Source organism: Haliotis cracherodii, unplaced genomic scaffold, assembly GCF_022045235.1.
Source record: "Haliotis cracherodii isolate W230 unplaced genomic scaffold, xgHalCrac1.p SCAF_14, whole genome shotgun sequence".
Classification (NCBI taxonomy): domain Eukaryota; kingdom Metazoa; phylum Mollusca; class Gastropoda; order Lepetellida; family Haliotidae; genus Haliotis; species Haliotis cracherodii.
The window spans coordinates 6,098,482-6,122,248 of record NW_027266269.1 but is presented as its reverse complement, the minus strand read 5'-3'; the positions used below and the strand labels follow the sequence as shown (position 1 = coordinate 6,122,248).

The following is a 23,767-nucleotide window of genomic DNA, read 5'->3' as shown; positions in this document are numbered from 1 at the left end:
TGTCTGTGTGGAATAAATGTTGAATCTTATGCTTGTTATGAACAGTGAAGTGTCTGTTTGTAATAAATGTTGAATCTTATACTTGTTATGAACAGTGAAGTGTCTGTTTGGACTTGTTGTGAACAGTGATGTGTCTGTGTCGAATCATTGTTGACAACATTAGGCTTGTGGCTCTTTATAAGTGCAAAGATACATGAAGACATAATGCAAGAAAATTTGTCTTTTTTGAGGGTTAAATTTCATGCATCCCTGTTCACGGTAAAATGGATTGATCCACATGCCTACTTTGTCTTACGAGAAAATTCACACATCCCTGACTATACCTGGGTTGTCTAATATCTACTGTTTGGCTGTTTTAAAAAAAAATAATAGAAGAAGCGGGTTGATACCACCGTGATCCGAGCCCTGCCACTTCCGTGCGATCATGCCTTAAAAGACATGTGCAGTCGCAGACTATTTTCACGATTTCCTCAACCCCTGTTCCTAACCATGTGATACCTATTTGCATTTTGTTATCTATTAAGACATGTACAAGGATCTCGTAGAATCTCACATGTGTTAATTTTTCAAGTGAATTTTCTTGATATGAGTTTTACTTGTTTTGGTGACATGATTACCAATCAGAACAATTACTGAAAGACAATCGAATCGATTTAAGATCAAAAGTTCAGTTTGACAAACAGCAATTATCCCATGAATGACACATGTTTATAGTTTCTCTAAAGCATGCTTCATTGTAAGGACTGTTCATCAATAATTCATTGGTCGGTGTGTTCCAGGTGTAATGTTTAAGATGTCCATATGAAACATCAAAGCCAGAGAAATCAAGAGTCGTGATTGTGTAGCCTGTTGTCAAAAATAATATATAAATCGTCACACTCAGCTGTCAATACCACACTCCCCCATTTCTCTAGAGGCCAGGAACCACTCCCAGAATCGAGAAGCATGAAAATGGCTGTGTGGGAATTTGTTCGTTTTGTTCTCACCATAGCCTGTTCTTACAGTTCAGCTTTACAGTCATGTAGTAATCTGACATTTCTCCATCATGTTAGTTTGGATGGACACGTGTTTAATGTCACCTTCATCACTGGACACAATGTTGCTGACAAGGTTACATACCTGCCGATGTGTTTCCATGAGCTGCAGTGCAACATCGCTCTGTACTACCCAACTTCTCAACGATGTCAGTTGTGTTATTTGTCCGAAATCTCTGGTGGGAATAAAGAGACAGGCTGGCAGTATTATGCAGGTAATTTTCTAACGCACTATGCCATTCACTATGTCATTTGAATTACTATATTGCCACCGCCAAGAAGCCATTTTTCTTTTAAATAACGAAGGGAAAGAATCTTCTGATCTGAAACCGAAAGTCCCAGAGAAAACTGGAACAATTGTTTTAATGATCATTGAAATTTAATGAATATGGACACCGATGTAGGTGACAGTATGTCACCTATATCTGCGCCTACATATGTAGTTCCAAGTCTGGTCGTAAATTTGAAAATATGCTCGTTCACTCATGAAGCTGAAACTTCAGAAGTTTGGTCATAGCAATGACACCCAATTTATACAAGAGGTTCGAATCCTATTTGGAATATGGCCGTCATGACTACAAAATGCTCCCAAAATTCAATTCCTTGCCCTGACCATCTCGGAAATCATTTCTTGTACCCCTTGATTTTCATCTCACTTTGTTCCAGAGGTTCAAATCCACATTGATGTATGACACATTGAAATCTGGGCAATACAAACATGAAAAGAGACTGAGAGAAAAATATCATTTCCTCATCTCACGTTTCAACTGTAGGATACAATAAGATAGGAAAAAGGGATAGGAAATGATTTGCAGATATTGCATTGAGGATGAATCTCGCTTGATTACGTATTTATGTTATACCCTACCATATATTAAGCCACTTTATAAACTTAAGACCAATCACTTTACTCGAAGCCTCGGGTAAAATCTTTTCTAAAATTCTGTGCACTAGACTTTCTAAATGGGCTGAAAATCAAAATTTTATTTTTCCTGAACAGTCAGGGTTTAGAAAAGGTTTTCAAACGGTAGATAATGTTTTTGTAATTGATACTATCATACAGAAATACTTATCATTATATAAAAGTAGACTTTATTATGCTTTCATCGATTTGAAAGCAGCCTTCGACTCTGTTCATAGACCATCTTCATTTTACAAATTGTGGATTGGTAATGTAAAGGGGAAAATGTTTAGACTTTTGAATAATATGTATCAAAATGTGAAGTCATGTGTTTTGGTTAATAATAGATGTACTCCCTTCTTTGACTGCCCTTTTGGTGTACGGCAAGGTTGCCAGTTTTCACCTTTCCTATTTTCATTTTTTGTAAATGATATAGTACAGTTTTTGAGTGTGGATAAGAAATACTGTGTTAATTTAGACTTGCTTGATCTCTATATACTTTTATTTGCAGCTGACATTATCCTATTTGTTAGCACTGTTCTCGGGTTACAAAAACGTTTAGATAAGTTGGTGGATTATTGCAATAAGTGGCAATTAAGGGTTAATTCTACCAAGAGTAAAATCATTATTTTTCGTAAGGCAGGTAGGCTTAAAAGCTATGAAAAGTTTTTTCTTAATGGCAGCCCTCTTGAGATAGTCCCCAGTTATAAATATCTTGGAGTACATTTTTCTAGCTCGGGTTCCTGGTATAAAACTCAAAAGATATCATCCCAACAAGCTTGGAAGGTAATATTATTGTTACAATTACACATGTACAATTTTCATAAACTTCCCTGAAAATGTTACTTCGTATCTTTGATGTTAAAGTACTGCCCATACTATTATATGGCTCAGAGATAAGTGGATTTCATCCCTCTAAAGATATTTTAAATGTTCATGATAAATTGTGCAAGCTCATTTTGAAACTGAGAAGAACTGTTCCTAATATTGTAGCAAGAGCTGAACTTGGGAGATACTCGTTAAAAGTAAATCAACATCTGAAAATCATTAAGTACTGGCTGCGTTTATTAACTCAGAAAGAAAACAGTACATTATATCACACCTATGTGTACCAGTATGACAGGGCAGAAAAGGGTCTAGATTGCTGGGCACTGAAAGTTAAAAATCTGTTATTTTCCTTTGGATATGGTGAAATTTGGAATAGACAATCAGTTTCGTGTATCCATTCGTTTATAACCGATTTTAGAACAAGATGTATTGATATTGATAACCAGTGTCTCTTTGAATCTCTTGACAAATTATCTTCATTATATTTGTATAAAACAATTAAGCTATCAAATGAATATGAAAATTATTTAAGTGTTGTGAATATTGCTGCATTTAGGATTACTCTCTCACAGTTTCGCACGTTGAGCAGTGATCTTATGGTATCACAGGGTAGAAAGTTAGGTATTCCAAAATGGGAAAGACTCTGTCCATTTTGTATCATTCCAAATGTAGAAACAGAATACCATGTTTGTTTAGTTTGTCCGTTCTATGACGATCTTAGAAGAAACTTTCTGCCAAGGTATTATTATACATCTCCATCAGAGCATAAATGTAAAGCTTTATTTACCACCAGTAACGCTTTCACAATCAATAATCTTGCCAAGTTTACATTCTTTGTTCTTAAAATGAGGAGCAAGCAGTTGTCTATTATATAATCTACTAATTCTACCACAATATGTATATGGTCTCAGATACACTTTGGTGTACACTGATTAGTATTGATATTACTACATGCACTTGTGGCGCAACATGTTTGAATGCTTGAATATATATTGTAAAATGGGCCTGTGGCCCGATTTACTGAAATAAACCACTACTACTGCTACTATTAAGCCATTTTATTCGAATAAGACATCTGCATTTGAAAGTATTTTGTTGTTAAATTAGCTGAGGGAACCGTATCTCTGTGCTGCTCTGCATAAACGATTTTGAGTTTGAGATGTCGCTACACAGAGCTACGGGCTGTTCCACAGTGTATTCCTCATAGATCCCGATTCGGAACTTACCACACTAACAACTGTGCCATAATGTAAATTAATCATAATCCCACGAACACTGCATCGTGATTTCCTCCCTAAAACACTTGCCTTCAAACAGGTGTACTTATTTCCTTGATTATGCACTAATTTGTTTGGAATCATCGAGAGGGTACGCCAGATTAAAAATCTTTATCAGTATAGTATATCTATTATTGCACGATCTAAAATATAGCTACTCGTACTTGAAGCAAGTGCCTCAGGACGTTAATCACGTTGCACATAAATGAAGCATACAGAGCTCGATGCAAATATGAAAACAGCTTCCAACACTATTCTGGATTCCCAATGAACAGCAATATTCTGCATATTTATGACTGCACGGGCATACTTGAGTGCATGCCCTTTATAGAGTAAGTGCATCAGTGATTTTGGCTATACGCTGCTTAACGGAAGATCCCAGCAATATCAAGTTTGGGGACGAGTTGAATGGGCTTCACGTAATGTACCCTCATGGGGAAACGAACCCGGGCCTTCAGCGGGAAGAGCGAATGCTTTAACCATTAGCCAGGACATTGTAAAAGTTCAATTGGTGACATGAAGATTTGGCTGCGTTAGTTGCCAGCAACAAGAGCTCTGTTTGGAGGTGAGTTGTCATCCTGGAACTCAGAGTTCTGACCAACGCACTCGGCAAATGGGATTACCACTGGATGTAACATTTGGCCCACAGAAAGTTTACCGGTCATGTATCCTTGCCCGATCATCAGTATCGTATGTGATGCCAGCTGAGACCATCATGCAACCACAGCTGCACCTACCATGTCTCTTTGATGACTGCCGGATAGCACCTCTCTCCACGCCATCTCCAAACATGTTGTCTCTCATCAAGCGTAAAAATACACCGATTGTAACATAAATTGTACTTTCCTTCAGCTGTTTTTCACCATGTACATTTAATATTTTTTTATCCATGTTGTTTGTATTATGAGCCTAAAGTAGTGAATTAAGCCTGCCTCGAAAACATGGTGTATCTGCAATGCCTCCTGTTGGCGACCTCCCAACTGTGCCACATTCCTCTTGAAGGGCGTCTTGATTTCAGACCCGTTTTGGTGCAGAAATGAATCTTTTCCTCAACGCAGTGGTGCGTCCATTTCGATCCTGTCTGGGAGTCTCTCAAGGCCTTCTTCTACCCATCCTAACCTCAGCCCCACCGTTACTGATATTCCATCAGTCAAGATATCACGCTTTTAGATTAACCAAAGTGTCTGGCGACTGTGTTCTGTTACTGGTCAGCCTCAATCATGCCTATTTTTTATTTGTATTTTTACAAATATTTTTCAATTTTTGTACACTTTTGGAGGAATTTTCCATGTTGAAATGTGTATTGGCAGATGAAAGTAACCATGATGTGTCAACGTTTCATATGACCAATGTGCAACAGCTTGTCCAACAAAGATGGTCATGTCATTCTTATAGATGAAATTGGGTTCCGTGATTCCGGACTTGTGTGTGATCTTAGCTTTGTGTTCTGGGATTTTAAAACTGCCATCCCCACTATCACCACCATACAGAGCCTATCCAGGACCATATCACTATGGAATCCCCAAATACTACACACAACTTGTCAAGAAAAACACCCAACATTATAAAACTTATCTAAATGTATGTTTAATGTTTAATGCCGCGCTCAGCAATATCCCAGCTATATGACGGCGGTCTGTAAATAATCGAGTCTGGACTAGACAATCCAGTGAGTAATACCATGAGCATCGATCCATGCAATTAAGATCGGATGACATGCATCAACCAAGCGATCCCGTTAGTTGCCTCTTACGACAAGCATAGTCGCCTTTTACGGCAAGCATGGGCTACTGAAGACCAATTCTACCACTGATCTTCACGGGTCTATATAACTAAGTCAGTTCCATATCTTGCTCAGAACTTCAATGGTTATTCCATGAATAATTAGAATAAGGAGATATCTGTGTTATGTTTAGTTCCCTGCACCGAGTTTCGGGTCCTGAATGCAGTATCGATGCTGGTTAGGAACCAGTCCCACGTTGATGTCACCTGTCCCAGTGGATTCTCCTACCTACCGACCACGTCAGACACATGTTTCCATGACAACGTCCCAGTAAATGTAGGAAGGTGCATGCAGAACCTCTGGGTTGACCAGGTACATAGTAAACCAAACACATTTATGTGTACATCCATCCATACATCTCTTCATGTTTTTCATGTTATAGACTGTAAAACACGTGAGCGATTTGGAAAGACCTATATACTTTACACTCCGTACTTTACAACGGAAGCCCATATTCACAACGCAACTTCCCCTCCTCTTTTTGGTTGTAATGCAACATTCACTCTGTACTAATCATCTTGGCGGAGGGGCGTCTGGGATTTTATCGAAAATATTAATTTATCACAGAAAATGCATGAAAATTTATAGTAATTCTTCAGTTAGTTCAATAGAAATAGATTGTCCGCCACAAAAAAATACATTGCTGCAAGGTGTTTTAGAAAAAAATAATATTTAGAACGCCACGTCTTGCATCCTCTCTTATTGTTATGCAACATTCACATGCTCACTCTCTACTTTACAACAGGTGCGAGAGTTCAGAACGCCACTTCCTGCTCCCCTGTCTAATGGTACGGAGATTATCGTGGAGGTAGCCGCGGATGGAGTCGAGAAGTAGGCGTTTGTAAAGTTTACAGTAATCAGCATTTGGAAATAGATGCACTTATATTGACGAAGATCGTTCTGGAAATTGCTATGCCGTGGATGAGGAGTGAATATCATTTATAACTGACAAATATCATCCATACCAAGGCAGCTTGTAGGTAATCGGGGCTTATACAAGGCACATCAGAGTCTGGACCCGTGAAGATCCGGGGTAGAATAGGTTTTCAGCAACCCATGCTTGCCGATAAAGGTGACTATGCTTGTCGACTAACGGGATCGGGTGGTCAGGTTCGCTGACATGATTGATGCATGTCATCGATCCCTATTGCATGGATCGATGCTCATGATGTCAATCACTGGATTGTCTGGTCCAGACTCGATTATATTACAGACCGCCGTCATATAGCTGGAATATTGCTTGCGGCGTTAAACAACAAACCAACCAACCAACAAAAAAAACAAAACATCAGAGTCTGAAAGTTCAGGCAAATTGCTATACTATGGATGAGGAAACGGGATTGAGTGAATATAATTTAACCCTGCAAACTGTCACCCAAACCAAGACAGCCAGTAAGTTAACGGGACTAACACCAGGCAAATCAGAGACTGAAAGCGTGGACAGGCAAATCAATCCTGTCCACGATGACACCCAATCACTACAGTCAACGAGCCCGAACACAGTTCTAACGACTGGAAACCCAGACCCACACAGGTCTACATGCTCTAATTTACGTCTATACAGACAATAGACAGTTTGAATAGAGATATGATTTTTATCGTTGAAGACTTTTCTCTTCAGGCGAAACGGGGTGACGCTGACAGCACATGGTGATAGTACACTGGTGATGGGTTTCTTTGTACGGTGGGACGCAGGTGACATCGCCTACAACACTCGGCTATCTTGGGCCTGGTCGACGGAGCTGAATCAGTCACCCGTTCCGTTCACACCCAACGTGATTTCGAATCTCTCCATTAAAGTCACAGACACTCAGTTTCTGGTATGTTGTTTAGTCAGGTATCGGTTTGGGTAAATGAAGCCGTTGTCCCTAATACTCTGGATGCATCCGTCTGATACTTCAACCGCCTCCGTGGTCTAATGGTAGAGCGTACGCCCGGGGAGCGGAAGGTCCGGGGTTCGATCCCCAGCCGCGTCATACCAAAAGACGTTAAAAGAAGGTACTTGTTGTTACCCTGTCTGGCGCTCGGCATTTAAGGGGTAAAACAAGGACTGGTCGGCTCAGAGTCAGTATACTGTGTCTGAGTGGGGTATTCATGTTAAACTGCGGCATGGTATCTCAGTGAGCTAGCACTATAAATCGGCATCAGTCCGGACTGATACAAGCAGCCACACAAACACATATACACGTGCATGCACGTCGCTATACAAGTGCAATAATCTTGGACACGACGCTAAACCCCATTTCACCTCACCTCACCTGATTATACTTCACCAATCCAGTAATTTGTCCAGATCCCTGATGGTCAAGTCCTGACCCGATGCAACGGAAGATTGTAAACACTGAATGTAGAATGAAGAAAGTACCAGACCTTTCAGATGTGCATATTTGTCTTTAAATAACCTTAACAAATACCATTGTTTTCTTTGGCTTTTATTCTGCCTAGATGTCTTCGAAGATGTATGCATATATTTTATGTTTGTTTGTTTTGATTGATGTTGTTGTTTTACGTCTCACTCATATTCCAGCTATAAATATTCTGTAAAGAATCGAGTCTTGACCAGACAATCCAGTGATTGATATCATGAGTATCGATCCACACAATTGGGATCGATGACATGCATCAACCAAGTCAGCGAGCCTGACCACCCAATCCCGTTAGTTGCCTTTTATGACGACAAACATAGTCGCCTTTTACGGCAAGCATGGGAAGACCTATTCTACCCCGGATCTTCACGGGTCATATATATGTACTAATATTTGCATGTCAAAGTAGACACAATGTATGGATAAAAAAACGTTTGTACTATACTGATATAACAACGTTTCGGTATGGATCCAAGACTGCATACTGAACATGGTACACAATGTTATATTGTATGTGAAGAATTAACAGTAACAACAATAGGCATACATGAAAGAGACTAACATGAGTAGGTTTAATAATAACGTCACTCGTACCAGAAAATAAAGAAGTTGTTATCCATACAGTATGTCTACTTTGTCATCCGTCAACTTCTTAGACATGCTTACCAATGCATATCAAACAATAATATGTCAAACTTACACTAGAATTTAATGTAAGATGGAATTGGTTCTTGTCCATTTCAGATATCTCTTGATGGCAACAGTCTGCTTGCTGCTCCAATAAGGATCCCTCCAAATGAGGCCGTCGCCCTTGTTGTTCATTTCAGCCTCATCAAACGAGTGCAGATCAAATATCCATAGTCGAAAATAATATTTTGCTATATTTTGGGACAAAACAATGTATTTCCAAAGCATAGAAAACCTATTTGGCGATTTTTCTAAAAGTGAAGTCAGGTTACATCGTGGCCTGATTGTGAGGCACACTTTGCAATTGTTCAAGAGGTTCGAGGTATGTCACCACAGCCAATACTACGAGGCCCGTGAAGCTGAGGGACCCACATACCGTGTCTCTGACAGATGCTCAGAGACTTCTGATGGTTTTATGTTTTTGGCCTATTACGAACCAATTTCTGTATATATCATTATGAATTTGATATACATTAATCTGAATAATATATAGTTCCTTTTTTGGCATATTTTGATAACTGATTAAACTACGACTGTTGAATTTCATTCACCCTCTTGCATTTTCGATGTCTCATTTGAACTGGGAAACTTGAAACTATTTTCTTGGTATAATTTCCTAATTACGTCTGATTAAGACGCTTTGCGTGAATCCATTGTGGGTACAACTTACATGTTTGATCCAACTGTTTCGAAAGCATTTCAGCAGAGTTCACTACAGTTTTCTGTATTCATTGTTTCTATTGATTGGTGAACCCGTTATCGCCAGTAGCCGTGTAGGTGAATAAATGTTGCCAATAAGACGTTGCTTTTACGTTTAGTTGCTTAAACATGGTGCCCCCAAGAGGACTCCAGGGCAGAATGTGTCCCCAGCACACCCCTGCAATTGTAAGAAGCGACAAAATTGGGAACCCGTTGCGTGGATCGTTGTTCATGATAGCAATCACAGGATTGTCTGTTCCAGACTCGAATACTTGCAGACCGCCGTCATAGGTCAGTACAAGGTTAAACAACAAACCAGGCACTGATCTCAATAGGTTCTTTTTCAATTTGAAGTACATTCCTATCCACAAGCTCGTATGAGACCTTTGCCTTTTTCAAACCATTGTTTGATCATCTGACTGATATGGTAATTTTTGTGTGACATCTATTTTCTAACCTTGATTTGCCCTTTTCAATTCTGAGATTTGTTTGTTAAAAAAAAAGTTCCCCCACATTCTTGAAAAATATAATTATGCTTCACATTGTGGAAAACAGATTGGCCTGCCTCAAAAATTACATTGTTGCAATGTGTCATTACGAAAACAATGTGTTTGGTCATAGGTTTAATATAAAACAAATTACACCATATTTGGTCCTGATCATTAGGATTCTAGAAATTATTTCATCGAATGTATGGGATGTATGTACAATGTATGGAACTAGAAAAACATATTCTCCTTAAAAGTCATGTAAGGTTTTGTGCACAGACTCTCTGTAAACGTTTAGAAGCTGAGAAACTCGTGGTTTAGGACCCGTACCATCACAGACTGTATGTAAACGTTTACGAGCTGACAAACTCGTGGCACAGACTGACAAGCCCTACAAGAAGGCCCTACGCGGCTGCAGTTGTGTCGATTACATCATCACTGGCTTATGCAAAGTGACGAATCCTTTGTGTAAAGGAGAGACTGGCGGATTGATGTGTATCGGTGACAGAGTAAGTGTTGTAACGAGTGTGGCATACTAGATGAAAGATTCGGTGGAGATGGTGTCATGGTGAGGGAGCTTTCACTTTACGTTGTCCCTGGACTGCAAGCACCAGGCGCCATTTCTCATGATGGCAATGCTCCTCCCCACACAGCGGTAGTCTTCACTGATTTCCTGAGAGCTCATAAACGTACTGCCATGGCCGTCAAGGTTAGCTCCGTGGGATGAGACACACAGATATTTATGTTAACGACAACCATGTCCACAGAATCTGCAGCGATTACGCCATGCTCTTCTGGAAGAATGAGGAACGGGCTGCCATTAGCAAGGTGTCACCGCTGGGCTTCTTGGTAACATGTGTAAGACATTCAGGTAATCTGCGAAGCCGATGTATCACTATTAAAGACTATAAAATGACAGATTGAATTACTTGAAAACCACATGTGTTTTTTTCTTAAGGAAACTGTGGGAACGAAAATCTTGTTCTTGACCCCTTGCCAATGACTATAACCCACATACTGTGAATTCTACACAACAAGAGCTGTAGCTGTAGCTCCTTGAATATTGCTGGACACAAGCGAAAGTTGTCTGATGGATAGGGTCATCAATGACTCGTTATGCATATATCTAATTATGAAACTGCCAATATAATGAAGCGATTCTGCTGGTATCTTTCATTTCTAAGTCATGTGGATAAATCCTTGGAAGAGAATGGACCATCGTTGAATTATGTCAGATCAGTGAACATCTGGGGAAGAATAGGTCTTCGGTAACCCAAGACGACTATGCTTGTCGTAGGTGGCGACAAACGGGATCGGGTGGTCAGGCTCGCTGACGATGTTGTAGCATGTCATCGATCGCAACTTAATTCCTTACATTCACTCACACACACCCATTCACGCACTTTAAAATCAACACAAAACCATGTTTCAGTCGTATTTTATTATCGACTGACTTTCACTTATGTTACTGACTGACATCAGATTTCCTTTTCGCAAATGAAGTGCGACTTACTGTACCCATGGCACGAAGCATCGTTCCATATATAGTTACTATAGGCCCGTTTCATTTCCAGACAATGTTCTTTCCCCTTGTAATTATCAGGTTGATGTGGAGACCAGTTGCTGTAGACCATAGGACGCCGACCCTCCCACAGCCATCTCCCCTCCAGGTTCAGATCAGTCGCACCAAGCCAATACTTCTCAGCTATAAACAAATTAGAACCAATAAAATTGCACTTTCATTCGACCATACAGATATTTAAAGACGGCGCCATGTTATTACAGTCCAACTTTATATGAAGGCAACTGTAAATACTACGCCAAAAGTCGGTATTAAGGTAGTTAGGTACGCATGCATGTATATTAATATTTATCATATAATGGGTGGGTTTCTCGGCAGGATAAAGCCAACGGATAAAAACGATATCCGTTGGGGTCATATGCGGACAGAGATGCAAATATCAAAGGTCATGTAGGGACTACTTTCACTGTTTATAAACAAACATGGCGTCGCCCTCGTCATTCGGCGATCGAGTCAGAAATAACTATCGGAAATCTGGATAAACTACAGGGATAATTGCTACCATTATCCAAAGAACAGTCTAATATACTGAAAATCAGTGTCTAACTGTGACGTAGCTAAGGCATTTTATTAGTTTTGGCAACTTTGGAAATATAAATTTCGAAACGATTTTGCGAGGGCACTAGGCCTAGCCAAGCGGGATCAGTAGCCATGTGCTTGTAGACCTCTGCGGCTTGAAACCTTCTCCACAAATCAAAATAGTTGGATTTGGCCGAAACATGTCTGAATTGTTACCTTTTTCGTTTTGTCGCTGTGTGTACATCTGACTACACTTCTTAACGTTATGACAGGACTGACCGACTGTCAACAACGTCTGACCGTGGCCGTGACGTCTCATAGACTAGGGTTAGAGTAGCTTCCCTTTGTCCCTTTGACAAAGGGCAGTTACTCTAGCGGACAGACCGATGGATTGCCGCGAAAGGCAATTAAAAACAATTGTTGTTTTGCGCATATGTTTCTTCGCCACTGTATAAAAAACAGATTTCAGTTGGAACTATATTGGCTACTGTCACTGTCGGACTGACACATCACTTACCCTGTGGCGTAATGAATATTAATGCGCGCATTCCAGGAAAACTCGCAATGTTTCGGTAATGTTTGCGAGAGAGGGAAAGCGATCTTGAAGCACAGAATTAAAGAATGACATTATATGATAAAGAGGTTATCACGCTTGTGTGTTTGGGTATGGTAAATGTCCTGTATTAGGAATAAACACTATGTATTTAGCTCACCAAGGCTCGCTAAATACAATGTTTATTCCTAATGCAGGATATTTACCATCCCCAAACACACTCGCGTGATAACCTCTATGTATGTTGCTTAACAGAAAGCCAAGTTTATACAACGTTTCATTTCTGAACTTTAACTTTAAACACCTTCTGGAAATAAGAAATGCATTTCTCTTAAAAACTTTCAGTTTTGAAACATTCCCTTCCACAAGACCCCATAAAAGTGTCAGACAACCGCATAACATTTCAGAGTGATTTTAACGCATTCTGTGAGTATAGCCCGACTTCAGAGATCAATTCATGTGTACATTTGCAAACCCCCACCACTCCACTACTCATATACCAAATTGTATTTAGAATATTTTTTTCCTCAAATGCCCTAAATGTTTAAATACGGCGGATAAATTAAGAACGGTCTCACAGTTTATGAGTGTTAGGTGTTTACAGACTCCGACGTTGACCACACTGACGAATAGTATATATCAGATATGAATGAGTACCAAACATTTCACCTTTGCCTCTTCTAACGGCATAACTTCTTAGGAAGCCGTCCTCATCTTTGTTATTTATCCTTACGAGATGGCTCTCCATGTAGGAACAGTAAGCCTGAAACAGTCAGAGACACAATGATGTTTTGAATATAATGATATTCAACCTGATACAAATATAATCCAGGTAACAATTAACAAGGTATGTTACAGCAAAAGCAACCCACTGTGCGACAAATAAGACATTGTTGGCAAAGAAAGCCTTGCTGATAAATTCCCGTAGGAGTGATTGCACATATATTTATTCCTTAAGTTTCAAACTTGCCACACACTGCATTGCACTGTCATGCACCGTGTGCAGTACTTTGACACTACGTGCCTGGAGTATTGTTATATCAAGTTGTTACATATGATCTGTAGACTTTATGCATCATTCAATTTAGTGTTCACACATGTCCTTCCCTTGGTTGTGCCCTATATCAGTCAAGTTCAGTGTTGTTCAGGTTATATTATTGTCAGATTCTGAAACAGGCTTATTGCTTCTTGCATGACACTTGCTTCACAACTTACGCTTGCTTCAGCAAATGATCCATGTATGTTGGAAAACCAGTAGCAGGACTTCTTGTGCTGCATAAACCCAAGAGGACAAGACTTTCTACCTGAATACACTAAAAAAAGCACGCACCATGGCAGAAGTTCGAAACATTGTAGGCCAAACACAAACATGCATCTTGTATCACTCAACCTAACATTTGATCATCACATGATTTAAGTGACCTCAACCAAGATGTTTAACGGGATTTGCCCCAAACTTGATCAACGGATATCCCTGTTATACGAAGAACAAAAATCAAATGAAACACAAAGAGAGAGTTCACCTGCAATATTAAGAAACATTAATACACTATGATTCCTAGAGAAGTGTGTTAAAGGAAAACTGTTGCATTAGAATCGAGGAAAAAGAAAACTGACCTAGTCGAAGATACAGAAGCTAATTATAATGCCTTGAACAACACAGTTTGATGTTCCTATAGCTATTACCATTCACACAATGTTTAAGCTTTCTGCATCTTGTGGTTCTTGAGATTATGATTTCTAAATTTTGCGTAAAATTTGATTTTCAAAATATTTTTAAGAAATATACCCATAAAATTAAATCACAATAATTTGAATAAAATAACATGACTTTACATATGGATAGCCTTGTAGCTATTAACATTGACACAAAGTTAGGGCATTCTGCATCTTGTAGTTCTTGAGATTATGGTTTCTAAATCTTTTGTGGAAATGTATGTTCTTTAAATCACAATAATTTGAACGCAATACAATAAGAATATAAATGCATTCCATATTTTAGCTTCATCAGTCAAGCAATATCAGGTGTAAAGTGGGTGAGTGAGTGTGGATGGCTTTAAGAATAAACTGAGCAAATTGGACTTCAGCGTCACGAGCGAAAGCTTTTCTCGCAATACTTCCCCACCGCCAAAGTAGAGTGGATGTTTAAGAGAAAAATAATTTCCGCTTCAAAGGACAATATAGGGGTTAATATATTTATAGGAACAGACCGATCCAGCTTGGAAATCAAAACTGGCGCATGCGTCGGTTTGATCAAATTAGAAGGCCGAGCACGCTTTTTCTGTTTTGTCAGACTTACTTCTGGGTCAAATGAGGTCTTTGACGCGATGTGCCTACGGTTTGTACAGTTCTGACACGTGATACCCATTAGGTATCGCTAAGAGCGTGATGTATTCTTTTTCCCAAGCCCATTTGCACGAATTCCCACACTTTTGCGTAAAATGCATGTTGAAAACGAGTAAATGACATCAAGTAGTTAGTTACGATTTTGCACATTTTATAAACAAGGATAGTGTTAATAACTAAAAAATAATTATTGATTTACCATTTTCGCCAATTATGGGGCATAGTCAGCAGCTCATATTGCTAAACAGCTGTTGCAAAGTGTGAATAAATACGACAGTCATTTGATTTCCGTCTGTGCAGATAGAAATCAAACCATTATTTAAACCAGAGCACAATCTGGTATAAATGTTTTCTCACTCTCTTAAATATTATAATATTTTACAGATTTTTAGATATGTTTTAGTTTTAAAATCACACAAATTCCGAATTCCGAATTTCACCAATAAACATGGAAATTTAGTCATTTTCAATGGTTTTCGGTTACGCAAAAGCTTTCAGTAATAATCACATGAGTTCTCATTCCTTCATCATATTCCTCCAGTGTCTAGAAAGAAGAGGAATATATTTGGTGAGAAGAAAATTGAATTGCTGCAATGTTCTGACAGATTGGAATAACAGTTTAAAAGTTCCATGTTGAGACATTTCATTCACGTTCAACATATCTACTGGTAGGTATATTAATATACATTCTAGTGAAATAACTCAATGATTAAAAGCAATTTCGAAGTGATTTTCATAAATTTACTGGAATGATATCTAATGATGGTAATGTAATGATATGAATTATAGTCTAATCAAGTAATTGACCCGTAATTGATCCGGTGTAGAACAGGTCTTCAGCAACTCAGCCACTATGCTTGTCGTAAGAGCCGACTAAACGGAAAGGGCGGACAGGCTCACGGACTTGGTTGATGCTTGTCATCGTATCCCGTTTGATTGGATCGATACTCATGATGTCAATCACTGGATTGTATGGTCTAGACTAGATTATTTACAGACCGTCGTCATATAGCTGGAATATTGGTGACTGCTGCGATAATCAACGAAGAAACAAACAAAAGTAATCAATAATTGTTCCAATCGGTGAATTGATTAATAGGATATCAAAGTCAGGCCCATATGCTTGAACAGTAGACTAGGCAAATAAACACTATATAATTCATGGTACAAGAACCAACGTACCGTGTTAAATGGCACATTTCTCTTCAAATATATATATTTAAGTTGACATCCATAAATTCTCTTCCCTAATATATATCACCATATATATATATAGTGAAGAGAATTTATGGATGTCAACTTCTTTATCATTAGGAACACAACGTTTCGGAGTACTCCTTCATCAGGTGAATGAATGCTATGAGGCAGAGAGCTGTAAGGTATGGACAACTGGAAGCCAGGACTTAAATTATCACTGGTTGGTAATTTGCAATGGGCAAGGGGCAAACGGGAGGCCGGGGGTAATTAGTACGGATAGGTAAAAGAATGGAAACAGCAATGGGCAAATGGAAAACATTATCTCCCTTGTATCACTTCTAAATTCCATAAACTCTCTTTCTTATGTGTTTCACTTCTAAATTCCATCTATTCTCTTTCTTATATGTAACACTTCTAAATTCCATCAATTCTCTTTCTTATGTGTTTCACTTCTAAATTCTATCAATTCTCTTTCTTATGTGTATGATATAATTATTTAAATATGCCTACCGACAATGACAGAAGAAAGTACTATTATATTTATATTAGCTTCTGCAGTGATGCGGCCGTCAAACCAGCTGTTTCAATCAGAGGGGGTTTATAGTGATTTAATAGCCTCTGATTGACCAATCAGAATCACGTATGTTCCAGATTCATGGTAGAATAATGTATTAATTACTTATCTGTGCCCTGCCTGATGTGCTCGAAGTAATGCGCTTCACATATTCAGCATTGCCTTCCTCAATGACCGTTACGGAACATATACGTCATTTTTACTCACCACATACAATTTAAAAAACTAATTTAAGATATAACCCACAACAAAATATGAATAACCCCTTTCTTTAGACCTCTTTGGCAAATGACTAGTATCAAACTATGCCAAACCCAATTCATCGCTCACGTAAATAAAAGTCCCGCCGTCTGTGACGCCAAAGTGAACCACGCGAATGTTTTTTCCCACTAACGTCAGAAACTAAGACGGAAGCTTTAAGCTAGGGGACGGGGCTTATTGGCTGAGACTGGATCGATCTCATGTCAGTGCCAAGCACTGATTGAACTACTCGTAAAAGATATCACAAATTGTACCCAAATGGGGAATTGAACCTGGGTCTTAGATGAGTGACAAGCGAACGCTTTTTATCGGAAAATCCAATGCTGGATAGCATCAGAAACGATCAACGACAGTGTAGGACGAGACACACTTAAGCAGGCAGCGAATATCACAGAAATATACTCGATAATTTCATGTATGCATACAATGGCCTATTATTGTCCAGTAAAATGTTGATAAATTGCAATTGGGATCATTGGGACATAAGCTGCCTCTGCAGGATACCACAGCAGGATTTACGTCATCACTTTAGCTACTGGTGGTTGTGCACAATACAAGGCAATATTATAGAAATGCTCAGCAATGAGTTGGCTTAAAACACTGGTTGATGATAGTTACATCGATTATGACAGGAATTACGTAACACCCGGGGACAATTATTTTACGGTACTTCTATCTCCTGGGCAGAGCCTTCAATAATCTTTGTTGATAAACGCATGCCACCAAATTTAAAAGCAAACAATTTGTTATTTACATATATAAAACAAATATGATACAGGCAAATTTATACGCTTATACGGGAAAAAATATAATTCAGATTTATTGTTTGATAATGTTAATCATTTGCGATTGTAAAGTCGACAAAGTCAAGCAAAATATGCTTGACGGTGAACCTTTCTTTACAAGGAATACACTTTGGGGGTTCGTCCTCATCTGTTTTAATAGAGTAGCCTCCAACCTATTTTTAATGAGTAACGCCTCCCCAAGGTAGAATAAAGCACATTTTTCTTCACAAGACGTCACTTATGCATGAGAAAATGCTGGTTGTGGTGATTTCCTGTGATGGTAGACAAGTTTTTTGGTTGTAAATTGCACATTTATGTGTCAATATTAAGTAAATCAAACACATGTCTCTAAACAAGTCATTTTTGATATCTGAATGCTCATTTTACAACAAAAACAACAATGTGCTGACACAGGAAATCTACAATAGAAGAAATAAAAAATAGCAAAATTATTTATATCGAATGATGGGCAAAAATGTGTAGTAAAACATGAAAAATCTCTCTATTTTCAATTTCAAATTAATACAAAACTAAAGATAATGTAACCTCAACATAATGTTTCGGAGTATATCCTACAGGGAAGGTCTGGGGTAGAATAGTTTTCAGCAACCCATGCTTGCCATAAAAGGCGACTATGCTTGTCGTAGAAGGCGACTAACGGGATCAGGTGGTCAGGCTCGCTGACATGGTTGATGCATGTCATCGATCCCAATTGCGTGGATCGATGACATGATGTAAATCACTAGATTGTCTGTTCCAGACTCGATTATTTACAGAATATAGCTGGAATATTGCTGAGTGCGGCGTAAAACAACAACCCAAATAATATTCGGAGTATATACTTACTCCTTCATCGGGTGAATTAATGCTATGAAGCAGAGAACATATATATGTACTGGTAGGAACAACAAAAGTAATAAGATAACAAAGGTGGAAACTTAACATGGGAAGCCAACAGATAAATGGTGATGATTAGCAATGGGCAAATGGAAGCCATCACTTAGCAGTTAGTTAGCGCTGATAGGTGATTAGCAATGGGCAAATGGAAGCCATCACTTAGCAGTTAGTTAGCGCTGATAGGTGATTAGCAATGGGCAAATGGAAGCCATCACTTAGCAGTTAGTTAGCGCTGATAGGTGATTAGCAATGGGCAAATGGAAGCCATCACTTAGCAGTTAGTTAGCGCTGATAGGTGATTAGCAACGGGCAAATGGAAGCCATCACTTAGCAGTATGTAAGCGCTGATAGGTGATTAGCAATGGGCAAATGGAAGCCATCACTTAGCAGTTAGTTAGCGCTGATAGGTGCTTAGCAATGGGCAAATGGAAGCCATCACTTAGCAGTTAGTTAGCGCTGATAGGTGATTAGCAATGGGCAAATGGAAGCCATCACTAAGCAGTTAGTTAGCGCTGATAGGTGATTAGCAATGGGCAAATGGAAGCCATCACTTAGCAGTTAGTTAGCGCTGATAGGTGATTAGCAATGGGCAAATGGAAGCCACCACTTAGCAGTTAGTTAGCGCTGATAGGTGATTAGCAATGGGCAAATGGAAGCCATCACTTAGCAGTATGTAAGCGCTGATAGGTGATTAGCAATGGGCAAATGGAAGCCATCACTTAGCAGTTAGTTAGCGCTGATAGGTGCTTAGCAATGGGCAAATGGAAGCCATCACTTAGCAGTATGTAAGCGCTGATAGGTGATTAGCAATAGGCAAATGGAAGCCATCACTTAGCAGTTAGTTAGCGCTGATAGGTGATTAGCAATGGGCAAATGGAAGCCATCACTTAGCAGTTAGTTAGCGCTGATAGGTGCTTAGCAATGGGCAAATGGAAGCCATCACTTAGCAGTTAGTTAGCGCTGATAGGTGATTAGCAATGGGCAAATGGAAGCCATCACTTAGCAGTTAGTTAGCGCTGATAGGTGATTAGCAATGGGCAAATGGAAGCCATCACTTAGCAGTTAGTTAGCGCTGATAGGTGATTAGCAATGGGCAAATGGAAGCCATCACTTAGCAGTTAGTTAGCGCTGATAGGTGCTTAGCAATGGGCAAATGGAAGCCATCACTTAGCAGTTAGTTAGCGCTGATAGGTGATTAGCAATAGGCAAATGGAAGCCATCACTTAGCAGTATGTAAGCGCTGATAGGTGATTAGCAATGGGCAAATGGAAGCCATCACTTAGCAGTTAGTTAGCGCTGATAGGTGATTAGCAATGGGCAAATGGAAGCCATCACTTAGCAGTATGTAAGCGCTGATAGGTGATTAGCAATGGGCAAATGGAAGCCATCACTTAGCAGTTAGTTAGCGCTGATAGGTGATTAGCAATGGGCAAATGGAAGCCATCACTTAGCAGTTAGTTAGCGCTGATAGGTGATTAGCAATGGGCAAATGGAAGCCATCACTTAGCAGTATGTAAGCGCTGATAGGTGATTAGCAATGGGCAAATGGAAGCCATCACTTAGCAGTTAGTTAGCGCTGATAGATGATTAGCAATGGGCAAATGGAAGCCATCACTTAGCAGTATGTAAGCGCTGATAGGTGATTAACAATGGGCAAATGGAAGCCATCACTTAGCAGTTAGTTAGCGCTGATAGGTGATTAGCAATGGGCAAATGGAAGCCATCACTTAGCAGTTAGTTAGCGCTGATAGGTGATTAGCAATGGGCAAATGGAAGCCATCACTTAGCAGTTAGTTAGCGCTGATAGGTGATTAGCAATGGGCAAAAGGAAGCCATCACTTAGCAGTTAGTTAGCGCTGATAGGTGATTAGCAATGGGCAAATGGAAGCCATCACTTAGCAGTTAGTTAGCGCTGATAGGTGATTAGCAATGGGCAAATGGAAGCCATCACTTAGCAGTTAGTTAGCGCTGATAGGTGATTAGCAATGGGCAAATGGAAGCCATCACTTAGCAGTTAGTTAGCGCTGATAGTTGATTAGCAATGGGCAAATGGAAGCCATCACTTAGCAGTTAGTTAGCGCTGATAGGTGATTAGCAATGGGCAAATGGAAGCCACCACTTAGCAGTTAGTTAGCGCTGATAGGTGATTAGCAATGGGCAAATGGAAGCCACCACTTAGCAGTTAGTTAGCGCTGATAGGTGATTAGCAATGGGCAAATGGAAGCCACCACTTAGCAGTTAGTTAGCGCTGATAGGTGATTAGCAATGGGCAAATGGAAGCCACCACTTAGCAGTTAGTTAGCGCTGATAGGTGATTAGCAATGGGCAAAAGGAAGCCATCACTTAGCAGTTAGTTAGCGCTGATAGGTGATTAGCAATGGGCAAATGGAAGCCACCACTTAGCAGTTAGTTAGCGCTGATAGGTGATTAGCAATGGGCAAATGGAAGCCATCACTTAGCAGTTAGTTAGCGCTGATAGTTGATTAGCAATGGGCAAATGGAAGCCATCACTTAGCAGTTAGTTAGCGCTGATAGGGGATTAGCAATGGGCAAATGGAAGCCACCACTTAGCAGTTAGTTAGCGCTGATAGGTGATTAGCAATGGGCAAATGGAAGCCACCACTTAGCAGTTAGTTAGCGCTGATAGGTGATTAGCAATGGGCAAATGGAAGCCATCACTTAGCAGTTAGTTAGCGCTGATAGGTGATTAGCAATGGGCAAATGGAAGCCATCACTTAGCAGTTAGTTAGCGCTGATAGGTGATTAGCAATGGGCAAATGGAAGCCATCACTTAGCAGTAAGTAAGCGGTGATAGGTGATAGCAGGACCCAATGATGGGTAAGGCAAACACGCCAAAAAGAACGTTCAACGTTTAGGGACAACGGGGGACAAATGTGACCCTTCTTCTGTATCTGTCATATCATTTGCATCACAATGAGCGGAGTGATGCCTTACCAGTGTGTACAACTAAACATTGTAAGGCTTACTTCTTCATATGTCCGGGAGACCCCTTATTTTCGCTCACTTCCATGCGCTGCTATATGCGAGTTAAACATACAGATGTTGGGAAAGCACGTTTGACCATATGTAACCCTATACTTTGTTCAAAGGCAATTGTCGGTGTTTCCTTAATTCAGATCGACGAGCCGCTCAAAATATTGACATCTACCAATGCCGTTTCACTCAATATCTTCGCTAGTACAAACATATAAATTTGCATGGTAAACTGACGATAAACATGCAGTATATAAAAGATGCGCGCTCAGTTCTGCATTGAAAAGAGAACAATATTTAGCACCAAAAGAATACATACACATGTAAGTTTTAATCATAGATACATTATTCATAATAAATAAAAATACGTTAAAAGATGGTACTTATTGTTACTTTGCATGGGGAGACAGGTCGGCTGAGAGTCAGTTAACCGAGTGCGTATAAATGTAAAATTGTGACATTAGGATACATAACCGACATACGTCCGCCCTAGTTAACTGCCACACACATGCAATATATCACCCTCCCCTGTTAGGGGCGGTCGGGTAGCCTAGCTCCTCACGCCGAAGACCCGGGTTCGATTCCCGAGACGGGTACAATGTAAGCCCATATTTGGTGTCCCCGTCCCTGATATTGCTAAAAGCGGCGTAAAACCAAACTCACGTCAATGTGTAAATGTAAGTAGTTACCTGCAGTAGCTGATGCCAGTGAGCACAGAAGTACAGCCAGGATCTGGAGCCGCATGGTTCTGGGTGTCAGCCGTGTACAGCTGCAATCTGACAGGGACTCGCCAACTCAGCTTTTAAATATTGCAACAAAGATCCGGGAAAAGAGAGAGCGTGTTCAATATTCACCTGATGGGAGTGTGACAGGTATATGATCAAGGACCTAACACTTATAGGTATTGCATTTCGAAATCAGACTCATGTCCGCCCCAGACACCAGCTGCTGCACATAATTTGAGCACGTTTCACACCTGACTTCGGTTTTTATTTCTGCAGTACATGGCGTTATTACTGTCCAGGATATCAGGTGTTATGTTATAATAAATAATCCAGTGTGTTTTTAAAAACAATACAGCTTGTGGGAAATTGAAAACAACAAATATTTTCCCAAAGGTTCAGATGAACAAGAAAACAGTATCATTCCCATCCCCCGCCATGGGGGACATTAGGGTTGTGTTGGTTCAAATAATGGTGAGTATAAACTATTATCTTATAAAGCCTTAGGGAGAGATGGGCCGCTTTATGTCATCAGAAAAAAATGATCAAATGTGAAATTAATACACACAATAGGCCCCTTCTCTGGCAAAAATAACTCAGTCTTGAGAGGTATCTCTAAGATGAGCACGCAAACCTTCATTCATGTAACTTCAGTAGTTTCTGAGGAAACATGTCCCCATTTCACGCAGTATTCACTAAGTTTTCATTTTTCGAACCCAGTTTTGACAAGTATCTGTCAGTTAAGCATGAATACTTTCATTCCTTCAGATCCGTGAAGATTCCGGGGTAGAAAAGGTCTTCAACCACCAATGCTTGCCGTAAAAGGTGACTATGCTTGTCATAAAAGGCGACTAACGGGATCGGGTGGTCAGGCTCGCTGACTTGGTTGATACATGTCATCGATCCAAATTGCGTGTATCGATGCTCATGATGTCAATCACTGGATTGCCTGGTCCCGACTCGATTATTTTACAGACCGCCGTCATATAGCTGGAATATTGCTGAGGGTGGCATTAAACAACAAAGAAACAAACAAACAAAATGTTTACGACCGACGGAAGTCGGCGAGTCGGACCACCCGATCCAGTTTGTCGCCTCTTACAACAAGCATAGTCGCCTTTTAGGGCAAGCATAGGCTGCTGAAGACCTATTCTACCTCAGACCTTCACGGGTCCGTAAACATTTACATTTAAGTGAGTGAGTGAGTGAATGGTATAAAGGCTGAACATGACAGATGCAATATACTATCAAATGTCAACACCAGAGAGTAACCA

General features: G+C 39.8%; 2 protein-coding genes across 2 annotated transcripts; one reads left to right on the top strand and one right to left on the bottom strand.

Moving 5' to 3' along the window:
- Positions 1 to 951: 951 nt before the first annotated feature.
- LOC139460480 (uncharacterized) lies at positions 952 to 9,219 on the top strand. Its single transcript, XM_071241960.1, has 5 exons — positions 952 to 1,249; positions 5,957 to 6,135; positions 6,569 to 6,654; positions 7,445 to 7,643; positions 8,934 to 9,219. The coding sequence occupies exons 1-5, from the start codon at positions 952 to 954 to the stop codon at positions 9,048 to 9,050; spliced, it is 879 nt and encodes a 292-aa protein (XP_071098061.1). The 3' UTR covers positions 9,051 to 9,219.
- Positions 9,220 to 11,527: 2,308 nt separating this feature from the next.
- Positions 11,528 to 22,528, bottom strand: LOC139460479 (perlucin-like). Its single transcript, XM_071241959.1, has 4 exons — positions 22,461 to 22,528; positions 13,933 to 14,030; positions 13,387 to 13,480; positions 11,528 to 11,768 (listed from the first exon to the last, which is right to left on the bottom strand). The coding sequence occupies exons 1-4, from the start codon at positions 22,513 to 22,515 to the stop codon at positions 11,542 to 11,544; spliced, it is 474 nt and encodes a 157-aa protein (XP_071098060.1). The 5' UTR covers positions 22,516 to 22,528; the 3' UTR covers positions 11,528 to 11,541.
- Between the last annotated feature and the right edge of the window lie 1,239 nt (positions 22,529 to 23,767).